The sequence below is a fragment of the Macrobrachium rosenbergii genome, chromosome 56 (genome assembly GCF_040412425.1).
Source record: "Macrobrachium rosenbergii isolate ZJJX-2024 chromosome 56, ASM4041242v1, whole genome shotgun sequence".
Classification (NCBI taxonomy): Eukaryota; Metazoa; Arthropoda; class Malacostraca; order Decapoda; family Palaemonidae; genus Macrobrachium; species Macrobrachium rosenbergii.
Genome location: NC_089796.1, coordinates 16,912,848 through 16,933,502, shown reverse-complemented (window position 1 = coordinate 16,933,502; position 20,655 = coordinate 16,912,848). Strand labels below are relative to the sequence as shown.

General features: G+C 35.3%; 2 protein-coding genes across 2 annotated transcripts in view; one reads left to right on the top strand and one right to left on the bottom strand.

The window, feature by feature from the left end:
* Positions 1-20,655, bottom strand: part of LOC136836425 (sialin-like) — a 417,985-nt gene that overhangs the window by 332,749 nt on the left and 64,581 nt on the right. The gene's annotated exons all lie outside the window — the stretch shown is intronic.
* LOC136836424 (rhodopsin, GQ-coupled-like) overlaps positions 1-20,655 on the top strand; it is a 200,704-nt gene that overhangs the window by 128,627 nt on the left and 51,422 nt on the right. Inside the window, exon 4 of the mRNA XM_067100645.1 lies at positions 8,558-8,632. Coding sequence (XP_066956746.1) covers positions 8,558-8,632 — 75 coding nt within the window. The remainder of the gene's footprint in view (positions 1-8,557; positions 8,633-20,655) is intronic.

The window sequence follows — 20,655 nt, the reverse complement described above, 5'->3', positions numbered from 1 at the left end:
GATATTCTCTTTGCCTTACTTCATCGGCACTTAAATATAACCGAATCACTTTTGAAAAGATTCAGTACAAATGTCATTGTTTCGTCCCACAGCAACACTAGAAAAATATGCTTATAAGAAACATTCAACATACTAACAGCATAATAGAGTATTTGCAATATATCATGCATATAATGGATTGATTGGCCCCATAACAGTATGATAACAAGTATGTATATATGTGTGTATACATACATATATATATATATATATATATATATATAGATATATATATATGTATATGTATATATATATATATATATATATATATATATATATATATATATATAAATAATATATATATATATAAATAAATATATATATCCAAACACACACGCAGACAAACAAACACATCTATACATATACTTATTTATATATATATATATATATATATATATATATATATATATATATATATATATAATATATATATATATATATGTTTCAAATTAGAGGCCCCCACAGAACAAATGGAAAGTTATGAAGTTTTCTGCTATAGCCTACCTCCAAGTACATTAGCCTATTTTAAGTTTCTATTAAGCTATTTTTCACTTTACATTTCTTGTATTTTCAGACTGAGTGACGGAGGAAATCAGATGGATTGACCGAATCCAGGCTATAACCTTCAGAGAGGCCAGGGATGCTGGCGCATCCTTCATTTCACGTTCCTGGATAGCTAAATACATTAAAAGAGATGAATCCTTTGTTAAAAGAAACTGGAACAAAAATCCATATGACTGTCATCGCAAAAAGAGTGATAATCTTGGAAGGCCTGAAGTCTTTTCTCAGAAATCAAAAGACATCACAGCTGAGGCAGTGGGTAGACCAAGAAAGTCTTTACATAAATTGGTGCTTGAACTAGAAACAAAAAGGGGAAAAAAGAGAAGTTATAGTGCTGTATATCGTAAGTTGAAAAAATCTGGTATCAAGCCATTTCATGTTGTCAGCAAGCCCAACATCACTCAGCAACAGAGAGAAGACCTTGCATGGTTTTGTGGTTCATTTCTTAAAGATTGGGATGAAACTGACTTTCTCCATGTTGCCGCATCAGATGAATTCTTCATTTACACAGTCAGGAAGCCAAATCATAAAAAGACATCATTTGGACTGCAAAGTTGGATGATATCAGCGAAGACGTGCGCTATCGCCAAGTTGTGAAATTTCCTGAATGTTTGGGAATTTTTCTCTGTTTCACAGCCAAACGGTTAATGTGGATCATCAAAGAAAAAGGACAGTCGTGGAATGGCGAATACTTCAGAGAAACTGTGCTTACTGGTGGAGTATTTCCTTTCCTCAAAGATCCTGAAAATGTGGTATCTGTTAAAGAAGTCACATTTTTGCATGAAAAGGCACCATGTTTCAAGGTTCTTCAGACATAGGAGCTGCATCAAAACAGTGGTATCGATTTCTTCTCATCAAGTGAATTTCCAGGTAGCTCCCCTGACCTTAATGCGTAAAAACATTGGTAGTATCTTAAAAGATCATGTTGAAGCGCGCACAGTGAACTATGATGGTACACCAAGCCTCGACGACCTGAGAAGAGAGGTGACCGAAGTACTCAGGGAAATGGAGTTTGAGTATCAGCTTTTTTGCGATTTTCTGAAATCATACCCCTCAAGAATGCAGGCTGTGGTACAGGCAGATGGAGGCCACACAAAATACTAAATACTCAGAGAGAAACTTAAATAAATATCTGTTCTGAATTACTTTTGTTTTTGTCCATATCAGTTTTAGTTTATGCTGTAGAGGGGGCTCTAAAACATCCTGTTTATATATATATATATCCTGTTTATATATATATATATATATATATATATATATATATATATATAATATATACATATATATATATATATATATATAAATATATATAAATATATATATTATATCCAAACACACGCAGACACAAACACTTTATACACATATATATATATATATATATATATATATATATATATATATATATATATATATATATATATATATATGTATATATATATATATATCTGCTCTTAATCCTAACCTGCACAAGATGTTCATACGAGAATAATAACAGTGAATGACAAATGTCAAGAGTAATCCCTACTATCTCTTTATTTTTTTTCTTCGATAATCCAGTACCTGGCGTTAATATAGGAGAGCCACTCCTTACCTGATAAAAATGTAAATATATATTGAAAAATATATAGAGCGAGAGCTTTCGAGAACCTGCTCTATTCTCCTTTTCAGTCTTTTCTGTCGACAGCTCCTGCTGGATATATTTCTAAATATATAGTTCAACTTACATCCGTGAATATATGGATATAAAAAAATATATATATACATACATATATATATATATATATATATCTATATATATATATGTATATATACATATATACACACACACATATATATATAGTATGTATATAAATATATATATATTATATAATGTTTCCAGGATGCAATGGGCAATTTCAAGCCATAACATCAATAGGAGTACTATAGGATTTCATATCTTCCCGTACATAAGGAATATTATGCTCATTGTTCGCCAGTTCTTTCACTGCAATCCTATTTACAAGATTAGTTTTTCCTTTTTAAGGGGAACGGGAGACTAGGTACGGTGGAAGGACAGGAAGTAGTCCTTACATGTGCTGAAAAAAAAAAGTTGTTGTTACTATATATGCAAAGAACAACATATATACAAACTAGTGCAGGATATTCATATGAAGAGAGACAGGACTATGATAAAAAAAACTCATATAATTCATAAAAGTACTTAATTTTCTATATACATTCCTTATGGCTTTTAGTAAAGGCATGACTTCTCATTCTTCAATCACATTATTAAAGAGAGATTTCATTCGCGACTGGTCTATCCTGGATAACCCGATCGTGGGCGGGAAGAAAATTTGCTTGAAATGAAAGCACTGCAGGTATTGTTCCTATTGTTTGTGAAGAACATTGCCTTCTTGTATTCGTAAAAAAGGTTTTTACAAATATACATACAAATGCACACATGGACATGTATATCTACAGACACATATACATACACACATATATATACCGTATACATACATAAATAAATATTATATATATACATACATACATACATACATACACACATATGTATATATATATATATATATATATATATATATATATATATATATATATATATATATATATATATATAAACTGAAACTTTCATACACTGCTTCCGTTAAGGCCTATCTACACAACTGAAAACCAACTTCTTTTTCTTTATAAACCCTCAGGTCCTGACGGATTTCTTATAATTAAGTTATCGTACTTTGTACAGGACAAAATACGCATCCAAAATAATGCGAACAAATAAACAAGTCAAGACGCCATCAGCTCTCAAAAATTCGAGCGTTCTGTCTCTCAATTTAATACGCACAAGGCAGGGATCCCGTCACCATCTCAAAGGGAAATCTGACACGTCATTAACATGTAAATGGACAAATCAACATTATATCTACATCGTGGAATCACATCTGCAACTGCATAAAAAGAAAGAAGAACGAATCAGAATCCCGTAGCAAGATGAGGCGTCTTGGTGCAGGTAAAGAAACACAAAGTGAGAGAGAGAGAGAGAGAGAGAGAGAGAGAGAGAGAGAGAGAGAGAGAGAGAGAATACCCAGTTATACAGTCACAAACTAACAACGATACATCTAACCTCATATTTGCTAAGGTAATGACCTACATCAACATAACCTATGCGTAGGAAATCGTTTAAGTGAAAGGAAGAAGCAAGTTTTCTATTCCTCTAGCTACGCAGCTACAGAAATACATTGCATCAAGTAAGTTTCCACAAACGTGATTGGGAAAGTCCCTTTAACAAAAACACGACAACACAGGAGAATGAGAAACCTGGTAAGATCACCCTTGGTAAAAGACTTGGTACGTAGACAAATGCATACTCCTCTCTCAGATACACTGAGCTCAAATGAACAGGATGTCTCGAAAGTGCCGGTGAAATATACTTTACTTCCGAACTTGTGGTTTTTTATACTCATTACACTTCGATACTGAGTTTCTGAGCATATGTGGGGTTTTAGGGAAAGGTCCGAGTGACAATTTGTTTCAGCATACAGATCTGGTGGTCTGAATTCGCAAAAACATCTTTTTGGGAGCCAAGTTTCTTAACCTATAGCAATACTGGATCAGAATTCAAAATCAACTCTAATGGCAATTTTGTTAATCGTTAAGTTGGAAATTGTTTTGGTTAATCGTCAATTCTGATGCGAAATACACAGTTTCAGGTCAAATATCATTGAAAGTTAATGGTTCTAGGTTACTTCTACAGGGTTCTCACTGTGCAAGGTCGAGTCTAAAGGAAAGCTCGAGGTTACTATTCAAAGCTAATGAAAATGTACATGATTTAAGACCAAGTCTAAATCTATTATACGTAGATTGATAATTTGATTGTATCCTTGCGAGAGTGATGTTTATTCAAGAAGTATTGTTACCGTTTACGTAAATCTTTTGGCAAAGCTCCTGCTTCAACGCCAGTCGGCACTTAAAAATCAATCGGTTAACGAACAATTCATATAAAAAATTGGGGTCGCCGTTTTAAGGAATATTATAAAGCAATTATGATTGCTAATTCTTTACAGCAAAATACCACTTTCACCCCAAAGGTTGGAATAGGTCAAAGGGAGAATTAATATCTGTAGCAAAACGAATGTGTATCTACCATTTTTTCATGTAAGTACTGTGTAACAACAGCGGTCCGTGGATAATTAACTGAATTTTTAGGTCTTACGTCGTCTATTCCGTTGCTAGCCTCTCTTACCACTGCACTGACCTCTGTCTAGTTATCCAGAAAGATGGTAACTTAGTCCGACCTTCAGGATGGTACGTAACGTACCAAGGGTCGAATCTTGCCACTTCGACCTTGTCTTATACTTTACACTACCATTTTTTACCGTACGGGGATACTTCCTCTCTCCACGTAGCATTATTGTATCCCAAAAGAGTCTAAGACACTAAAAATAAAGGGAGAATGGAAGGAAAAGGCAAAGGCATAACAACTTTAACAAAACTCAGCACAGATAATGGCGACATCGAGAGAAACCGAACGCTAAATCTTATTTTCGTGACGAGAGAGAGAGAGAGAGAGAGAGAGAGAGAGAGAGAGAGAGAGAGAGAGAGAGAGAGAAAATGAAAATGGCAAGGGGCTAAACAAGAGTCCACCAAGAAGAAATTTCATGGCGGAAATTCCTGCCCAACGACTAAACTCCATTGAATGGAAATTCGAGACAAAAGCAGAAGAAAATCTAATGGAATTGTGTTTCAGGCAAGAATTGTTTTCCCTGCACTTCGTGTTTCCGAACAATGGCCGCATTGTTTATAAAAGGACTTGCTCCAGCGAATGTGCTTGAATTTTTCAGATCTATTTGCTGTTAACCCACATACAAGAACAATTCGAAACTATGGTCATTTTATGCATGAGTTACCGTAGAATAAATAATCAGTTAATAAAAGTATTCTGAATCCTTAATAATTTTCATTCCGGTTAACACAGTCTCAATCAGTTATTCAATCACCAACCCATTATACAAAATCATACGTAGAAAACGCTCTGAAAGTAGTTTACAACCCACATAACGTTAAATTCCATAGTATAATACTCATATATTATCATCACTAGGGAATGCTGCCACACCTAGATGTACATAGTCAATATCTGAACCAAGAACCGGTTTCGTCTCAATACTGAATAGCCCACTTTTGGTCCATCGCCATTCTCCAAAAAATCTGTTCGATAACCAACCAAGACTTTTTCTGATATCTTGCGGGGGATTACAAGGGACAAATACACACACTGGTGTGAATGAATATGCAACTCCATCTTACGCACCAGAGATTCTATAGCCCCTGTATTTTTAATGGGGTCAGGACACAAATTCCACAACTCTTCTGGAATGCTTTCCAGACAAGGTTACACATGAATTCAAGTACGCAGTAACAAACAACAGCGCCCAAGGATCAAAAATTTTCGCCAAGGCTGAGCAACCCAACCTTCCCCATCCACGAAAAATGGTTCCATATCCAATTACCTCTCTCTCTCAGAATCTAATCACCTGTAAATAGTCGTGAAGCCTGCTGATAGAAACGCCCCCTTGCCCCCAACAAAAAAAAAAACTACCCCCTTAAACGGGCAATAAAGCTCAGCATACCAACTGAGTTACAAACAAAAATATATAATTGGTTTATTTAATTTATATTATCTGACGTCGCAATAGTCATCGACGCTGAAAACCCAACGGGAGAACTCAGTGCAGCTGGTACTGAAGTAAAAATATATATTGGGTTGCTGGATTCCAGTTTCCAAAGATAAGACAGCCATATAAACACGCACGTGTGAACAAAGACATTCTGGGTCTCTGCTGAGGCATACGAGTAATTACCACACAGGGTAGGGGAATCGATTTAGATTTAGATTGTCAAACGTGAAGAGCTTCCTTTACGTCTGTCAATAAAAATATATGTGATACAAACCTCTTATTTCGACTTCACAACATATTCTCTCAAGTAGGAGACAGAATCACAGTTTTATATAAAAGCTATCAGACTATACTTTCTCAATGTTCAAAAAATAGGTAACGTAAAATAGATAGAAAAAAGGAAAGGAATAGAATATAGGAAAAATATCTCGCAGGATAACCCCAATCAAAGACCCTATTCATGCCTGAATTGACAGCACTCGAATCTTAGAATCCGTTTGATGAAAAAGCAATTCAACCTTCTCTTTTATCAATCTTTTGGGATTGAGATTACTTCAACCTTGTCTTGGAGAGATATTTCAAGATCCAAAATCTGTTTCTAGAAGAAAATATGGTTTATTTAGTTGTCGAAGTTTTTTCCCTCATCCCACTAACAAAGGCTCTTCATTATACTCTACTTAAAATCGGAATTTTCATAACTGGTGTTTTTCTTTGTTTATTATCCCTCTTCCTCTCTGGACCTCGTAACACTAGTCAGGCCACCGATTCTCGCATCTAAAAAAAAATGTCAATCGGAAATTATCGAGTTAGTTAGTTTGACAACTATTTTTTTTTCTATTGATAAGTTTCGAAATTCTCCCTTCGGCTTCATTTTCCGCTATTCGGAAGCCTTAATTATTTCAAGACAGCCGGAATCGCTTCTGAAAAGGTTAAAACTGTTTTAACTTCCCCTTCTTTTCCTGTTTCTATGAGCCTGGACGAGATAAGGACGCTGCGTTGCCCGTCCCTCCTGCCTCCCTGTTCAAAAGTCCGAACGAGAACCAATATAAAAAAATTAATAAATAAAAATCGAGTCGATGCAGACTTCTCATGATGAAAAGGATCCTGGGGGTCACTGATCAAAGAATGAAAGGGGTTCTGAAGAGGGGCGAACCAAGGACCACCATATATAAAAGGAGAAGATACAATAGCTTAAATAGCTGGGATAAAAAAAGGGAGGAGAAAGAAAAGATGGAGTAGAAGGGATAAGGGATGGTCTCTGAAGTGTTCTAGTAGGTATCGTTGGTGGGTTTGTGTTACTTACACTGCAGTTTGTGAAATTTTGCCAATGGGTGAATTACATAGTATTTGATTTCGTGTATAATTACCACTGTGTGCAATAATAATCAGCATGTTTCCTGGTAAGCGAGCACGGCTGCAACTGCACAAAAGAATCAAGAACTTTAGGAGTGGTACAATCTATAGATTTTCATAATTACTCAAAATAATGACATTTCATCTAATACCATTATTTACTTCGAGATCGGTACTAAACTTTTAATTCAATTATGGCCACGAAAGGTCAAATTTACATCCACTTCCACACATAAAGGGCGATGTAAGTGTGTACGCAAGTATCACCAGATGTGAGACCGTGTATACTTACAGCAATGTGTTTTTGATATCAACAACGACTCTAAAGTGAGGAAACAGTTAATCCCCAAGCTTACGGGATAAGGGTAACCTCACTCTTTTAACCAGGTGTGGGTTCGAATCCCACCATGAAAAGAAGAGCTTCCTCATCTGTTTCCCCTTCGGATTAGAAGCTTTCAGTGAAAACAACAAACAGAAAAGAAAGTTTAAGGGAATGAAAACGTTATGAGGTCACTCTCTTAAATATAAGTGTTTCTGGTGATTAAGGCAAATGGATTGCACATTCTTAAATATAATAAGTGTTTCTTGTGATTAAGGCAAATGGATTGCACATTCTTAAATATAATAAAGTGTTTCTTGTGATTAAGGCAAATGGATTGCACATTCTTAAATATAATAAGTGTTACTGGTGATTAAGGCAAATGGATTATACATTAGCATATGGTGCTGTTGCACAGTAAACCAGAAACTTTGACACGTGGTTGCAGTAATTCAACAATAAAATAAAATCGCACCCAGAAAAATAGCTCGTATCTTAAAAAACTTGTGTATAACCTTATGTATGCGCTTTCTTTATTATTACTTAACACACAATCTTGCCCACGAAGCAGGAAACAATAAATAATCCACGTTTATTTCTTTACTTGCAGTCGAATGGTTACAGCTGAAGTACGTCTACCTTTTGATACTTGGCAGCTTCATTTACTCCACTGCGTGGGCTACGGGTGAGTAGTTGAAAGTATTTAAAATTTATTCTCTCTCTCTCTCTCTCTCTCTCTCTCTCTCTCTCTCTCTCTCTCTCTCTCGCACATACACAAACACACGCGTGCATTCAGCAGCTTTTCTATCCAGCGCAATCGTCGTAATGTAAATTATTAATTTATTATTAATTAATTATTACTACTGCCAAAATAACTGTACAATGCTGTTGTCTTTTTCATAACAAGTTGCTTTCTAAGAAAAAAACAAGTGTTACTGACTCTAAAAACAGACCTTAGAAGTTTTATGTGAAAATCAATGGGTCATAACGAGGCCAAAGAAGCCAGCACAGGAGGTGAACATGTCGTTTTTACCGAATTATGAACAAAACGTTCTTCAGAACAAGTCAACTGCACGAGAGATCCCTAAACGTTTACAAAACATTGAATCACACGCGAACTCCTTACGATACCTACTCTAGACTTTTAAAACTAGTCTTTTCTCTACATATTTTTAACTCGAAATATTCAATGAATTTGTAACAGCACTAAAATCAATCTATATTCAATTATGATACGGCTCTAAATCTATCTGTCTACACTTGATGCTTCTATATATGATACCTAAAATACATTTAAATCTATATATTATATCCTCCCTTCATTTGAGTTTAAAACTTGGACCTGTTAAAACCTCACCCATGAATCTAATTACTTCTAAACTCTTAGTTTCCCTTTTAAATCTGATATTCATGACCCAACTTAAACCACTGCACAAGTTCTCATATCTAAACGGGACTTACTATCTCAGTCAATAAGCAGTCAGAACGCTTGCAACACCAGTAAGCAGATTCTTGCTCGATTCCCCACTGAGGCAGACCGATTAGAACCGGATACAACTCGCTGTGCCTCTCCTAACCTAAGCAGTGAATTGCAAAGCTGGTAGATAGTCAACTGCTGTAGGTGCAACCATGGAGGAAGGTTGTAAAGTACTAGTAACCTCGGTTAAACGTGAATTGCTAAGAGCCGAAAAGTTAACGCATAAGAAATAGAAGCCACCTACCACTTAGTTGAAGAAGTATGCATATATATTTTCATATTGTATATAAGTGGGTATATATATAAGTAAATATGATTAAACACACCCAAACTGGGGTGGGTTATCTCGAAAAGAATACGAGGTACGTCACAGTTCCCTTTTGAAGAAGAAGAAGCAGAAGAAGAAGTTTCAAAATATCCAATAGGTACGGACACAAATCCTAGACAAATGGATCAGGCACATACGGTTTTCGCGGGATGCGTCTTCTGGCCTGGTCGGCAACGTGACCTCGTTCTGATATTTTGGACGTGGGTTCGAATCCTGCTACGGACATCGTAATTGCTTCATATTCTTGCATTTGGATCTAAGGGTGGGTTTGTGGTGACAAACGTATGCAAAAAGTGTGAAGAATTCGAGAAGCTAACAGGGCTTTTTGGTTCTTACGTATCTGGTAAAATGTCTCAAGTATATTATATTTGTACGTCATAATTGCCACCAATCGCTGAACCTGAGGAAAAATTCCTTATTATAATCAAAGTTACAAAAGTCTAAAGTCATGACCATCCCAATTTCACGGATCCATGTAACGTAATTAAAACATACCAAACATGTTCAAATGAAAGATACTGAAACGTATTCGTAACGAAGACGACGACCTTGCAAACCTATGAGTTATTAGAAATCATTACCTATACATAGAATATGTTCTAGATACAACAATACACGCTCCGAGACTTTTGAGACTTTCTAATTAAAGGGGTCACAGCCTTCCCAATCTCTGAATAGACTCGTCGGAGCATAGAATTTACAAAAGGAAGCAGAGACAGGTAGCCTTCAGAGAACACAACGGCAGACTGCTTGACTACCGGAACATCGATTTAAAGGAATTCCTTTTCTGAAGGAGTAGCTGAAGGAGGCTTTGAACTCTGCTGGATAACTCTGTTAAGATACTTTTTGTTATGTCTTTAAAATCTTTTAAAGTACTTTAATTTTTCATAAATATGTTAATACAGCATTTTATAGCTGGGCTAAGTATAAATTTCACTTCCTACTGACATTTTCTGTTTTTAATTATTTAACATTCCATAAATGTGTCAATACTTTACACAGTTTTCAAAAATAGGTTTGATATTTCATAAATATATTTAATACTGTATATATTTCAACTCCTATTGATACTTCCTACTTCTAAATTATTCCACATTTCATGTGCCAATATTTAAGTAGTTTTATAAAAAATATTACTGCACTTGGGCTCTGTTAAATACATATATTTCAGTCCCTTTTCGATATTTTCTATTCTTAAATTATCTTGCATATTATAAATGTGTTATCCCTTTTAATATTATTTGTTTTTTATTGAATAATTGGATATTATTCCATAATTATTTCAATAATTTGAGCCATGCTACATAAATTTTTGGAGAGAGAGAGAGAGAGAGAGAGAGAGAGAGAGAGAGAGAGAGAGAGAGAGAGAGAGAGAGAGAGAGCATGTTCCACTTTCTATTATGTTGTCACTGAATAATTCAATAGTTAGATACTCCAAGTTGAGTTGTACAAATACGTTTTCGATTCTAGAAGCAGATTATTTTTACTTTTATATAACCTTTTCTTTAATGTTAAAAGTCTGAATATAATATTTCAGGTCCAATACTCGTCGTTCCTAAGTTATTTTTCACCTCTTCCTTTGCTTTGCTTATGCCAAGTTTCTTCCTCAGTTACCTTCACAGCTCTAATAATTATTAACCTTTCTTTTTTCTCATTGTTACCCATTTATATCTAAACCACTATTATTTCGTTTTTTCTTCACTATCTTTACGTTCCTTTTTATTTTATGCCATCTCTTAATACTTTATAAATCTGCTTCCGTTTACTTCCCTTTCCCATCCTTTGACTCTAATTCTTTTAATACCTTTCTTCCCTCTTTAAGCTGTTTATGATCTCTCATCTTCTTCACTTCGATGAACTCTTCTCGCAACCTCAGTATAAGGTGTTCAGAAACACATGACGCTAATATTGTATCCCTGGTGGTAGCGCGTGGCGGTACTACGAACCCGAGATTGACAGGTTTATGGAACACGACATTCCCGTAACTACCAGGCCTAAAATCTCCACCACATCATCTTACTCTTTACGGGGCACTTCGACGCAGACAGCTGCCTTATTACTGTATCTGAGGATTATACCAAGCCCAGCAACAACTTTCTTATGACGTCATCATCAGTCTTGTTTATTTTTAAGGTCTCAGTGATGAGTTATTTTCGCATAAAAGTCTCTTTGATATGTTTCCTTTGCGGGGGAAGCGTCAGAGAACGCTACTTTTCCCGCCCACGGGTTTACTGCACGTATTTTAAGGGAGGAGTTCGCTGGCGCCACGCCTGCCGAAGAGGCCTCTGTGGCGACGATGCCTGGCGTTCCTTGGTGGTCACACATTAAAAAAATATAAATAAATATATATATATATATATATATATATATATATATATATATATATATATATATATATATATATATATATATATATATATATAATATATATATATATATATCACACATTACCACAGGTGAAAAATAAGCCATTGACGAAGGACTGATCAATGGCTTGGAAATAAAGTCGAAACCGGTCAGGACCTACACCCCGTCCCTTATTTTTCACCTGTGGTAATGTGTGATAAATGAATCACGTACAAAAGTGATAATTAATCATATATATATATATTATATATATATATATAATATATATATATATATATATATATATATATATATATATATATATATATATATATAGACAGGAAAATAGATGAACGCTTCAGGATAACCGATAGCAACAGCATCAAGCATCCTAATCCTTTTGTTTTCTAATGACACTTTTCCTGAAAACGGAACGTCAACTGCAAATGATGAACGTACCCTTAAAAAGACCGTAGTTCCAAACGAGATTAAACTCCAGAACTATTATCCCAAAATCTTACAGGGTATAAGATCTGATATGAAAACTGATTTAATGTGTAAACAAGCGCCAACAATAATCATTCTCTTCAAGAGTGGGTTTTTATCAAAGTTTCCCCTTCGCTAGCTTAGGCGTAGTTTGCCAGTCCCGTCGGCCTTCACAAAAAAAAAAAAAAATTAAAATTATTAGAAAATACGAGAACTAAGGTGTTGCAAATGAACTTCCTATCCCGCTCCCCGACCCGTAACATCGCCCCCACCCCGCCATCACAAAAAAAAGAGCTTAAAATTATTAGAAAATAAGAGAACTAAGGTATTGCAAATGAACCTCCTATCCCTCTTCCAGACCCCTAACACCGACCCCCAACCCCCGCCTCCAACCCTCCCGAGCAGCACGTGCATAAAATAAAAGTAGAATAATTATCGCCAATGAAGATAAAAGGGCACAAAGGGTGCTTCCGAGAACGCAGCTCCTCCAGGAAGTACCCCCACCCATTCTTTTTCAACCCCCCCCCCCTCCTCACCCACCACCACACCCTTACCCTGAAACGCAAAATACGAGTAGAATCATTATCGGCGAGAGCAGGCGAGAACCAGACGGTAGCTCCAGAAAGGAAACTAAATAAAAGCGATGGAAATTATACGCTTCAAGAAAGGGTGCTATCATGAATTTGTTAATATTATTGGACAACTTTAGGACTTGCCGGAGGAGAAAATCGCAAGCCTTTCCTTTCCTCCGCCTAGATTCTGACTGTCAAGCTGAACAACAGTAATTATTATTATTATTATTATTATTATTATTACCACTGTACACGAGCGTCAAAGCAGGTTTGTAAAATAGGGTCGAGACGGAAATTCCCCAACCTAGAGACTTGACGTAACTTCAAAGCTATAGACAGTTACCTCTCTCTCTCTCTCTCTCTCTCTCTCTCTCTCTCTCTCTCTCTCTGAGAAAGTGACACACAGTAATTCCAATCATCCGCTCATTCTCTTCCACTCTCCCACTCAATGAGTGCCATCAATGCAATAATAAGTTTTGTCTACAGGAAAAAATATAGATAAACCTTTTATCCGAAAGTTAGTCTTTTACCCCCATATCTCTCTCTCGCTCTCTCTCTCTCTCTCTCTCTCTCTCTCTCTCTCTCTCTCTCTCTCTCTCTCTCTCTCCGTGACCCTTAACAAACAAGATTCCGCTTCGTCGGCAAAAGTTCTTTATCGCGAAACTAAAAGGTAAGAATATCTGCATCGTCAGACGTCTCTCTCTCTCTCTCTCTCTCTCTCTCTCTCTCTCTCTCTCTCTCTCTCTTCATCACCAGACTGAAAGAGGATGAGTCTGTCCTTATTTTGCCGGATGAACTATGAGTTTTTATAACATAAACATAACACATTTCCAAACGGCCTTATCACAATACCCTTTTAGAAGCATCTATTACTCATAATGTCAACTTTCATCGTATCGAAAAGATTCTTAAAATTTACATATCAAAAGCCTTAAACGACTGCGAACTGAAGCACCCTTTTTGACACCCTTCGCTTGTGGATATTAATATAGATAAATATAAAAAATTTAGTTTAAAGGTCAAGCGCCGGGACCTATGAGGTCACTGATTTTCATTTCACTTGTAAAATATATATATATATATATATATATATATATATATATATATATATATATATATATACATATATATATATATATATATATATATAAATATATATATATATAAATATATATAGATATATATATATACATATATAAATGTATATACAGTATATATATATATATATATATATATATATATATATATATATATATATAATATATATAGATTATATATATATATATATATATAGATTATATTTATATATATATATATATATATATATATATATATATATATATATATATATATATATATATATATATATATATATAGAAAACCCAGGCAAACGATGAAATTTCATGACTGAGATATGGCTCAGCATCTGAATTCCCCGAAAGGAGTAAACAGAGAACGAAATATGTACGTTTTTCTTGCAAACTCTTCCGTTCGTCGAAAAGCTTTTCTATCGAAAATAACTTAGCGCGACTGGGAAGACTATTTTCGGCCCAAAAAACGGTGTTTATTTTTTCCACTCTGTCATTCTTCTTAAACGAAGTTTTTCCAACAACCAAGCTCTCGGCTGTTTCAGAGGACTTGTTTGTGAGTATGCGTTTGCCTTTTTTGAAAGTTCGAAAACAGCTCAATTGTCGTTGGTAACTGCCCCTAATATTTTTATGGCATTTCAACAAGAAGAGAAGCTTTGTTGCGTACGTCTTTTTTTCCCCGCTGTCTGGCAACACTTACGAGGCTGGTGACTGTAAATAGGTTGTTTGGTATTCCTAAAAAGCTGAGAAAGATGTCCAGTTTTTTAAGTGAATTCGTTTTCTTGCCAGTGTGTTTGACAAGAATTATTTTGCTGCCAATAACAAATGAATATTAACTAGCTTAGAATAGGAATGGAATATAAAACTTGGGCTAAAGGCCAAGAACTGGGACCTATGAGGTCGTTCATAGGTCCTTCAGCACTGAAAGGGAAATGGGGGGTAAGGTTCTAAATGTGTATAAAGAGAAAAACCTCACAGTTGCACTATGAAACAATATTGTTTGGAGAGGGTGGAAAGTAAGATGGAAGAGAACTATGACTAGAGGTATAGTAAAAGGAATGAAAGGGGTTGCAGCTAGGGACCGAAGGGACGCTGTAAAGAACCGTAAGGAATGCCTACAGTGAACCGCATGAGGTGCACTGACGGCACTACCTCCCTACGATATAGTTAATAATAGGCTGTCTGTATCGTATCCTTACATGGCGTGGTGCTCTACTTACTGAAATTCAATACTGCACAATGTACAGAGGGTCGAAGTCTCAAACCGTCGATAATTCGTTATGTTTCAAGGGCGGTTTCAAGCACGTACACATATATTTTTTTAATTATGAGATTTTTCTTTATTTCCTTATACTGGAAGGCCGAAATGATGGGCAACTCGGTAACCTTCCCTTGGTGTGAGAAAGTAAGGATAAATACTAGGTGAAAATCGGGGCTAATTGAAACCACGCAAATCACAGCAGTTGTAAACTCCTTGGTACTGTTCATATTCCTTTTTTTTTTTTTTTTTTGGAGTAAGGTAAGGGTGAGGAGGGGGTGAGGGGATTACCTACTAACAAAAAGTTAGAATTAACTCCTTTAAAACTTACTGTTCATATTATCTACTTATTCATTTTGGATAAAAAAAAAAATCATGCCAGGGATGTCTGCATCCATCAATACCTTAAGGTCGGCTGAATGAAAAGAAATAAAAAATTAGTAGAGTCATAGCCAAAGGCATCAGTAGGATACAGGCTTTACTATCCCTGGCGCACCTATAATAATAATAATAATAATAATAATAATAATAATAATAATAATAATAATAATAATAATAATAATAATAATAATAATAATAATAATAATAATACTTTGGGTATAGGCCCTCTTTCAAACACGTTTTGTTGAATATGATGGCAGCCTTGGTTGCATTAATCTTGTAGACTATTCGTTCAACTCTTCTAATTATCCTTTTTCCTTCTTCAGTAACAGAATTGAGTAAAATTCCAAAGTTCATTGCAGGGGTTTTTATTTATAAAAATATCAAGAGTCGCAGGTAATGGAAATTCCGAGGGAGGGGTCCAAAAACGAGTGCAGGGGGTCGTCAGTGCTTTGGAAATTCCGAGGGAGGGGTCCAAAAACGAGTGCAGGGGGTCGTCAGTGCTTTGGAAATTCCGAGGGAGGGTCAAAAACAGTGCAGGGGGTCGTCAGTGCTTTGGAAATTCCAGAGGACGGGTCCAAAACGAGTGCAGGGGTCGTCAGTGCTTTGGAAATTCGAGGAGGGTCCAAAAACGAGTGCAGGGGTCGTCAGTGCTTTGTAAATTCCGAGGAGGGTCAAAAACGAGTGCAGGGGTCGTCAGTGCTTTGGAAATTCCGAGGAGGGTCCAAAAACGAGTGCAGGGTCGTCAGTGCTTTGGAAATTCCGAGGAGGGGTCCAAAAACGAGTGCAGGGGTCGTCAGTGCTTTGGAAATTCGAGGACGGGTCCAAAAACGAGTGCAGGGGTCGTCAGTGCTTTGAAATTCCGAGGAGGGTCCAAAAACGAGTGCAGGGGGTCGTCAGTGCTTTGGAAATTCCGAGGGACGGGTCCAAAAACGAGTGCAGGGGCCGTCAGTGCTTTGGAAATTCCGAGGGAGGGGTCCAAAAACGAGTGCAGGGGGTCGTCATTGCTTTGGAAATTCCGAGGAGGGGTGAGTGCAGGGGTCGTCAGTGCTTCTGACGACCCTTGCACCTCGTTTTTACCCCAACCTCGGAATTTCCATTACCTACGACTCTTGATATTTTTATAAATAAAACCCTGCAATGAACTTTGGCATTTTACTCAATTCTGTTACAGAAGAAGAAAAAGGATAATTAGAAGAGTTGAACGAACAGTCTACAAGATTAATGCAACCAAACTAATCATATTCAACAAAATAATAATAATAATAATAATAATAATAATAATAATAATAATAATAATAATAATAATAATAATAATAATAATAATAATAAAAGAAAGGGCGTTCTTTCAAAAAAATATTTCATTAAATAATATACCAGCAAAGCAAATATTCTTTTTATAATGTTTTCCCTATTCTTCTCAGTAACCGTTCCTCCTCATCTTGGGTAGCACTTGAGAAGTTTCCCAATGAAGGAAACTTACTCCCTGGACCCTTGACCTAGGTATCATAGTTGGAGGAGAAACAATTACAGAAAATAGAGAAAACACATAAAAGAATGCCTACCGTGCTGCAACGCTCAATAATAATAATAATAATAATAATAATAATAATAATAATAATAATAATAAAACCCTATGGTATCCATGTCTATTTTCTAGGCATAACAACGTAGGTTAGTGGATAATGAATTCCATTTTTAGACTTAGCGTCCTCCAACCCGGAAATATTCTCTCCCTCATCATTAGAACCTAAATATCTCAATCTGAAGTCTGTGACAGTATGTGATGTCCGTAACGTTTCTTAAATTTGCGTCTTTTTTTTTACATTACAGACACGATTACAATCAAGGCCAATATTGGCCTTGATTACAAAATAAAATTATCGTCAAGGGTTGGGCGATTACATTCTCGGTACTACAAGGTGTCCCACAAAAACCCAAGAAATTGGTACAGTTTATTTAATTGATGCAAACAGAAAATAGTTGTTGATAACAGAAACATTGTTAAAACGGAACAAAAACAATGTTAGATGTGGTGGTCAAAATGCTTTCCGTGGTCAGCTGCACAACGACGTAGACGGTCTAGCCAACTTCCAGTCTGAAAGATGGAGAGACTTCACGCGAGATATTGTTCCAAGCTTCCATCGACAGACGTTTTAAGGACTGTATGTCTGTGACCTCTCCTCTGTAACTGAAGTTGATGTCACAGTAAACCCCACATGGTAAAATCCATTACGTTGAGATCTGGACTTTTTGACGGTCATTCGTTAGGTTCAATGAAATCAGGAGTATTGCCTCTGAGCCAGGCAACAGTGTGTAAAATACAATATGTAAATCTAAAATTTCCTGTTTTTTTGTGGGGCACCCTGTGGAGTGGCCGGCACCATTTACTCATGCTAGCCCCAATAACGGATAAAAGAGAAGGATTAAGCACAGGTCTAACGTCCCTTCTGCTGAACTTGCAACTGATGTTGGGAACTAAAACTGATCAGCAACGGCTCACAATTAAACCAGTAACCCAATGGAAGAAAAAAAGTCACTATTATAATTTCTAAACCATACCATGGTTCGAATCCTGACAAGCGCTGAAGCATTTATCAATTATAATTCCCGTTAGGTGCAAGTTATTCCCAAGGTGTAATGAAGTGTATATTAAACGATATTCGTGTCTTAGCATTCGGACATATACATACATACATGCATGCATATACTGTACATATATACATTATATATATATATATATATATATATATATATATATATATATATATATATATATATATATATATATATAACTTATATGAGTCAAATAAGACTAGAAACATGCCAGAATATTCATTATTTGCAGGGAAAAAACAATCTCTCCATCTTTCAGACTGAAAAATAAAAGCTGCAAATATCTGAACCGATGAATACTTTAAGAAAAATGTTAGTCATTACACTGAAAAATGTGTCAAGTTTTAAGTTACTCTTGCATATCTTCATAGCGTCCGCGTTTTGGATTAAAATCGCTCCCAAAAGAGTTCTATTTTTTCTATATTATTCTCATACTCCATATTTAGCACTTTATTAAGCTTCATACCCGAACTATATTCTTACCTGCGTATTTCATATGATTGCAGGGTAAGCGTGTATACAATTCAGCTGTGTTTAAGCGTGCGTACATACACATATACATATATATATAATATATATATATATATATATATATATATATATATATATATATATATATATATAAAATATGAAGATAAAACACTGTTTGAACATTGCAACCATATATTTCAGAGCACTTCCTTCTGTGCCCCTGTTCAATGGTAAAAATTTTACCAGTGAACAGGGGTGCAGAAGGAAGTGTCAAAATATATGGCTGCAAAAGTTCAAACAGTGATTTAACGTTCAAACAGTGACTTATGTTATGCTGTTGTATTACAGTAAAAGACATTCTCATCATATATATATATATATATATATATATATATATATATATATATATATATATATATATATATATATATATATGTATATATGTATAGCCTATATACATGTAAATATATATTGGTTTACTTTTAATGAGGAAATGAGCTTTCTTTCCCAATGTCTTAAAAATAACTGCTTCCCAGACAAACCAGTTTAAAATGCTTAGGAAAACGCTAGATGCTAGGTTCATCAGTTTTGACAGCACCAAAATTAAAAGCTTCCCTTTTTTTCATGATGACCTTTTCAGAAAAAAGTTCCTGACAATTATTCAAAAAGAATTCCCGGCGCTGAACCTTAAAATCGTTCCAAAAAATCCATTAACAACCGGATCTCTGTTCAAAACGAGAGACCGCCTTAGTCCTCTTCTAAAATCTAATGTTATTTACAAATATACGTGCCCGAGATCTGATCACGGGACTTACGTGGGTTGTACGAAGAGGTTGCTCAAAGTGAGAATCGATTCTCACAGGGGCGTAAGTTTAAGAACGGGCAGTAGATTAACAAATCCCGAACAATCAAATTTTAGGAACCACTCTAAGTTATGTAAAACATATATTGATGGTAAGGACTTTACGATTATAGGTCAAGTACGTAATGATAACGACCTAACAATCTTGGAGTCCATTATGATAAAAAAGATAGTTCCGTCTTTAAATACGCAGTCCAGTCCTCCTCTGTTCAGTTGTTTATCGCCTAAGGTGCGTTGTTTGTTTTTGTATTTACGAAAGTCTTTCAGTCACTGCCCGTCCTTTGCAAGGATAAGGTATAGAATGGCCTTACTTTTTTAGTGTTTTATATAATTTTACTGTTTTTAGAATCTCACAGATATTTTGTACATATTTTTAATATTCAGTATAATTTCCTGTTTTAAGATGTTCATAAATTATTTTCAAGTTATCTACATGCTGATGTTCATTAAATTTTATTAAATATTGCGTAATTTTAATGGATTATGAAGTGCTTGGTTTTAAAGTTCGTTGTATCTTTATTATAGCCTTGAGGATGCGACTATGAGTCGTGAAATGTTGACAAAATAAATTTACCTGAGTACGATGCCTTTCCCTACGGTTCTCCTGATGAGATGTACCTAGAGCTGCAGCTCCGTCTTCTAATGATAAAAATATGTGTGTATATATATAAATATATATATATATACATATATATATATATATATATATATATATATATATATATATATATATATATATATGTGTGTGTGTGTGTGTGTGTATCACAATAAATATTACTGAAATCATCAATAACATCAATTTTACTATTTTCCCTCTTTTGTT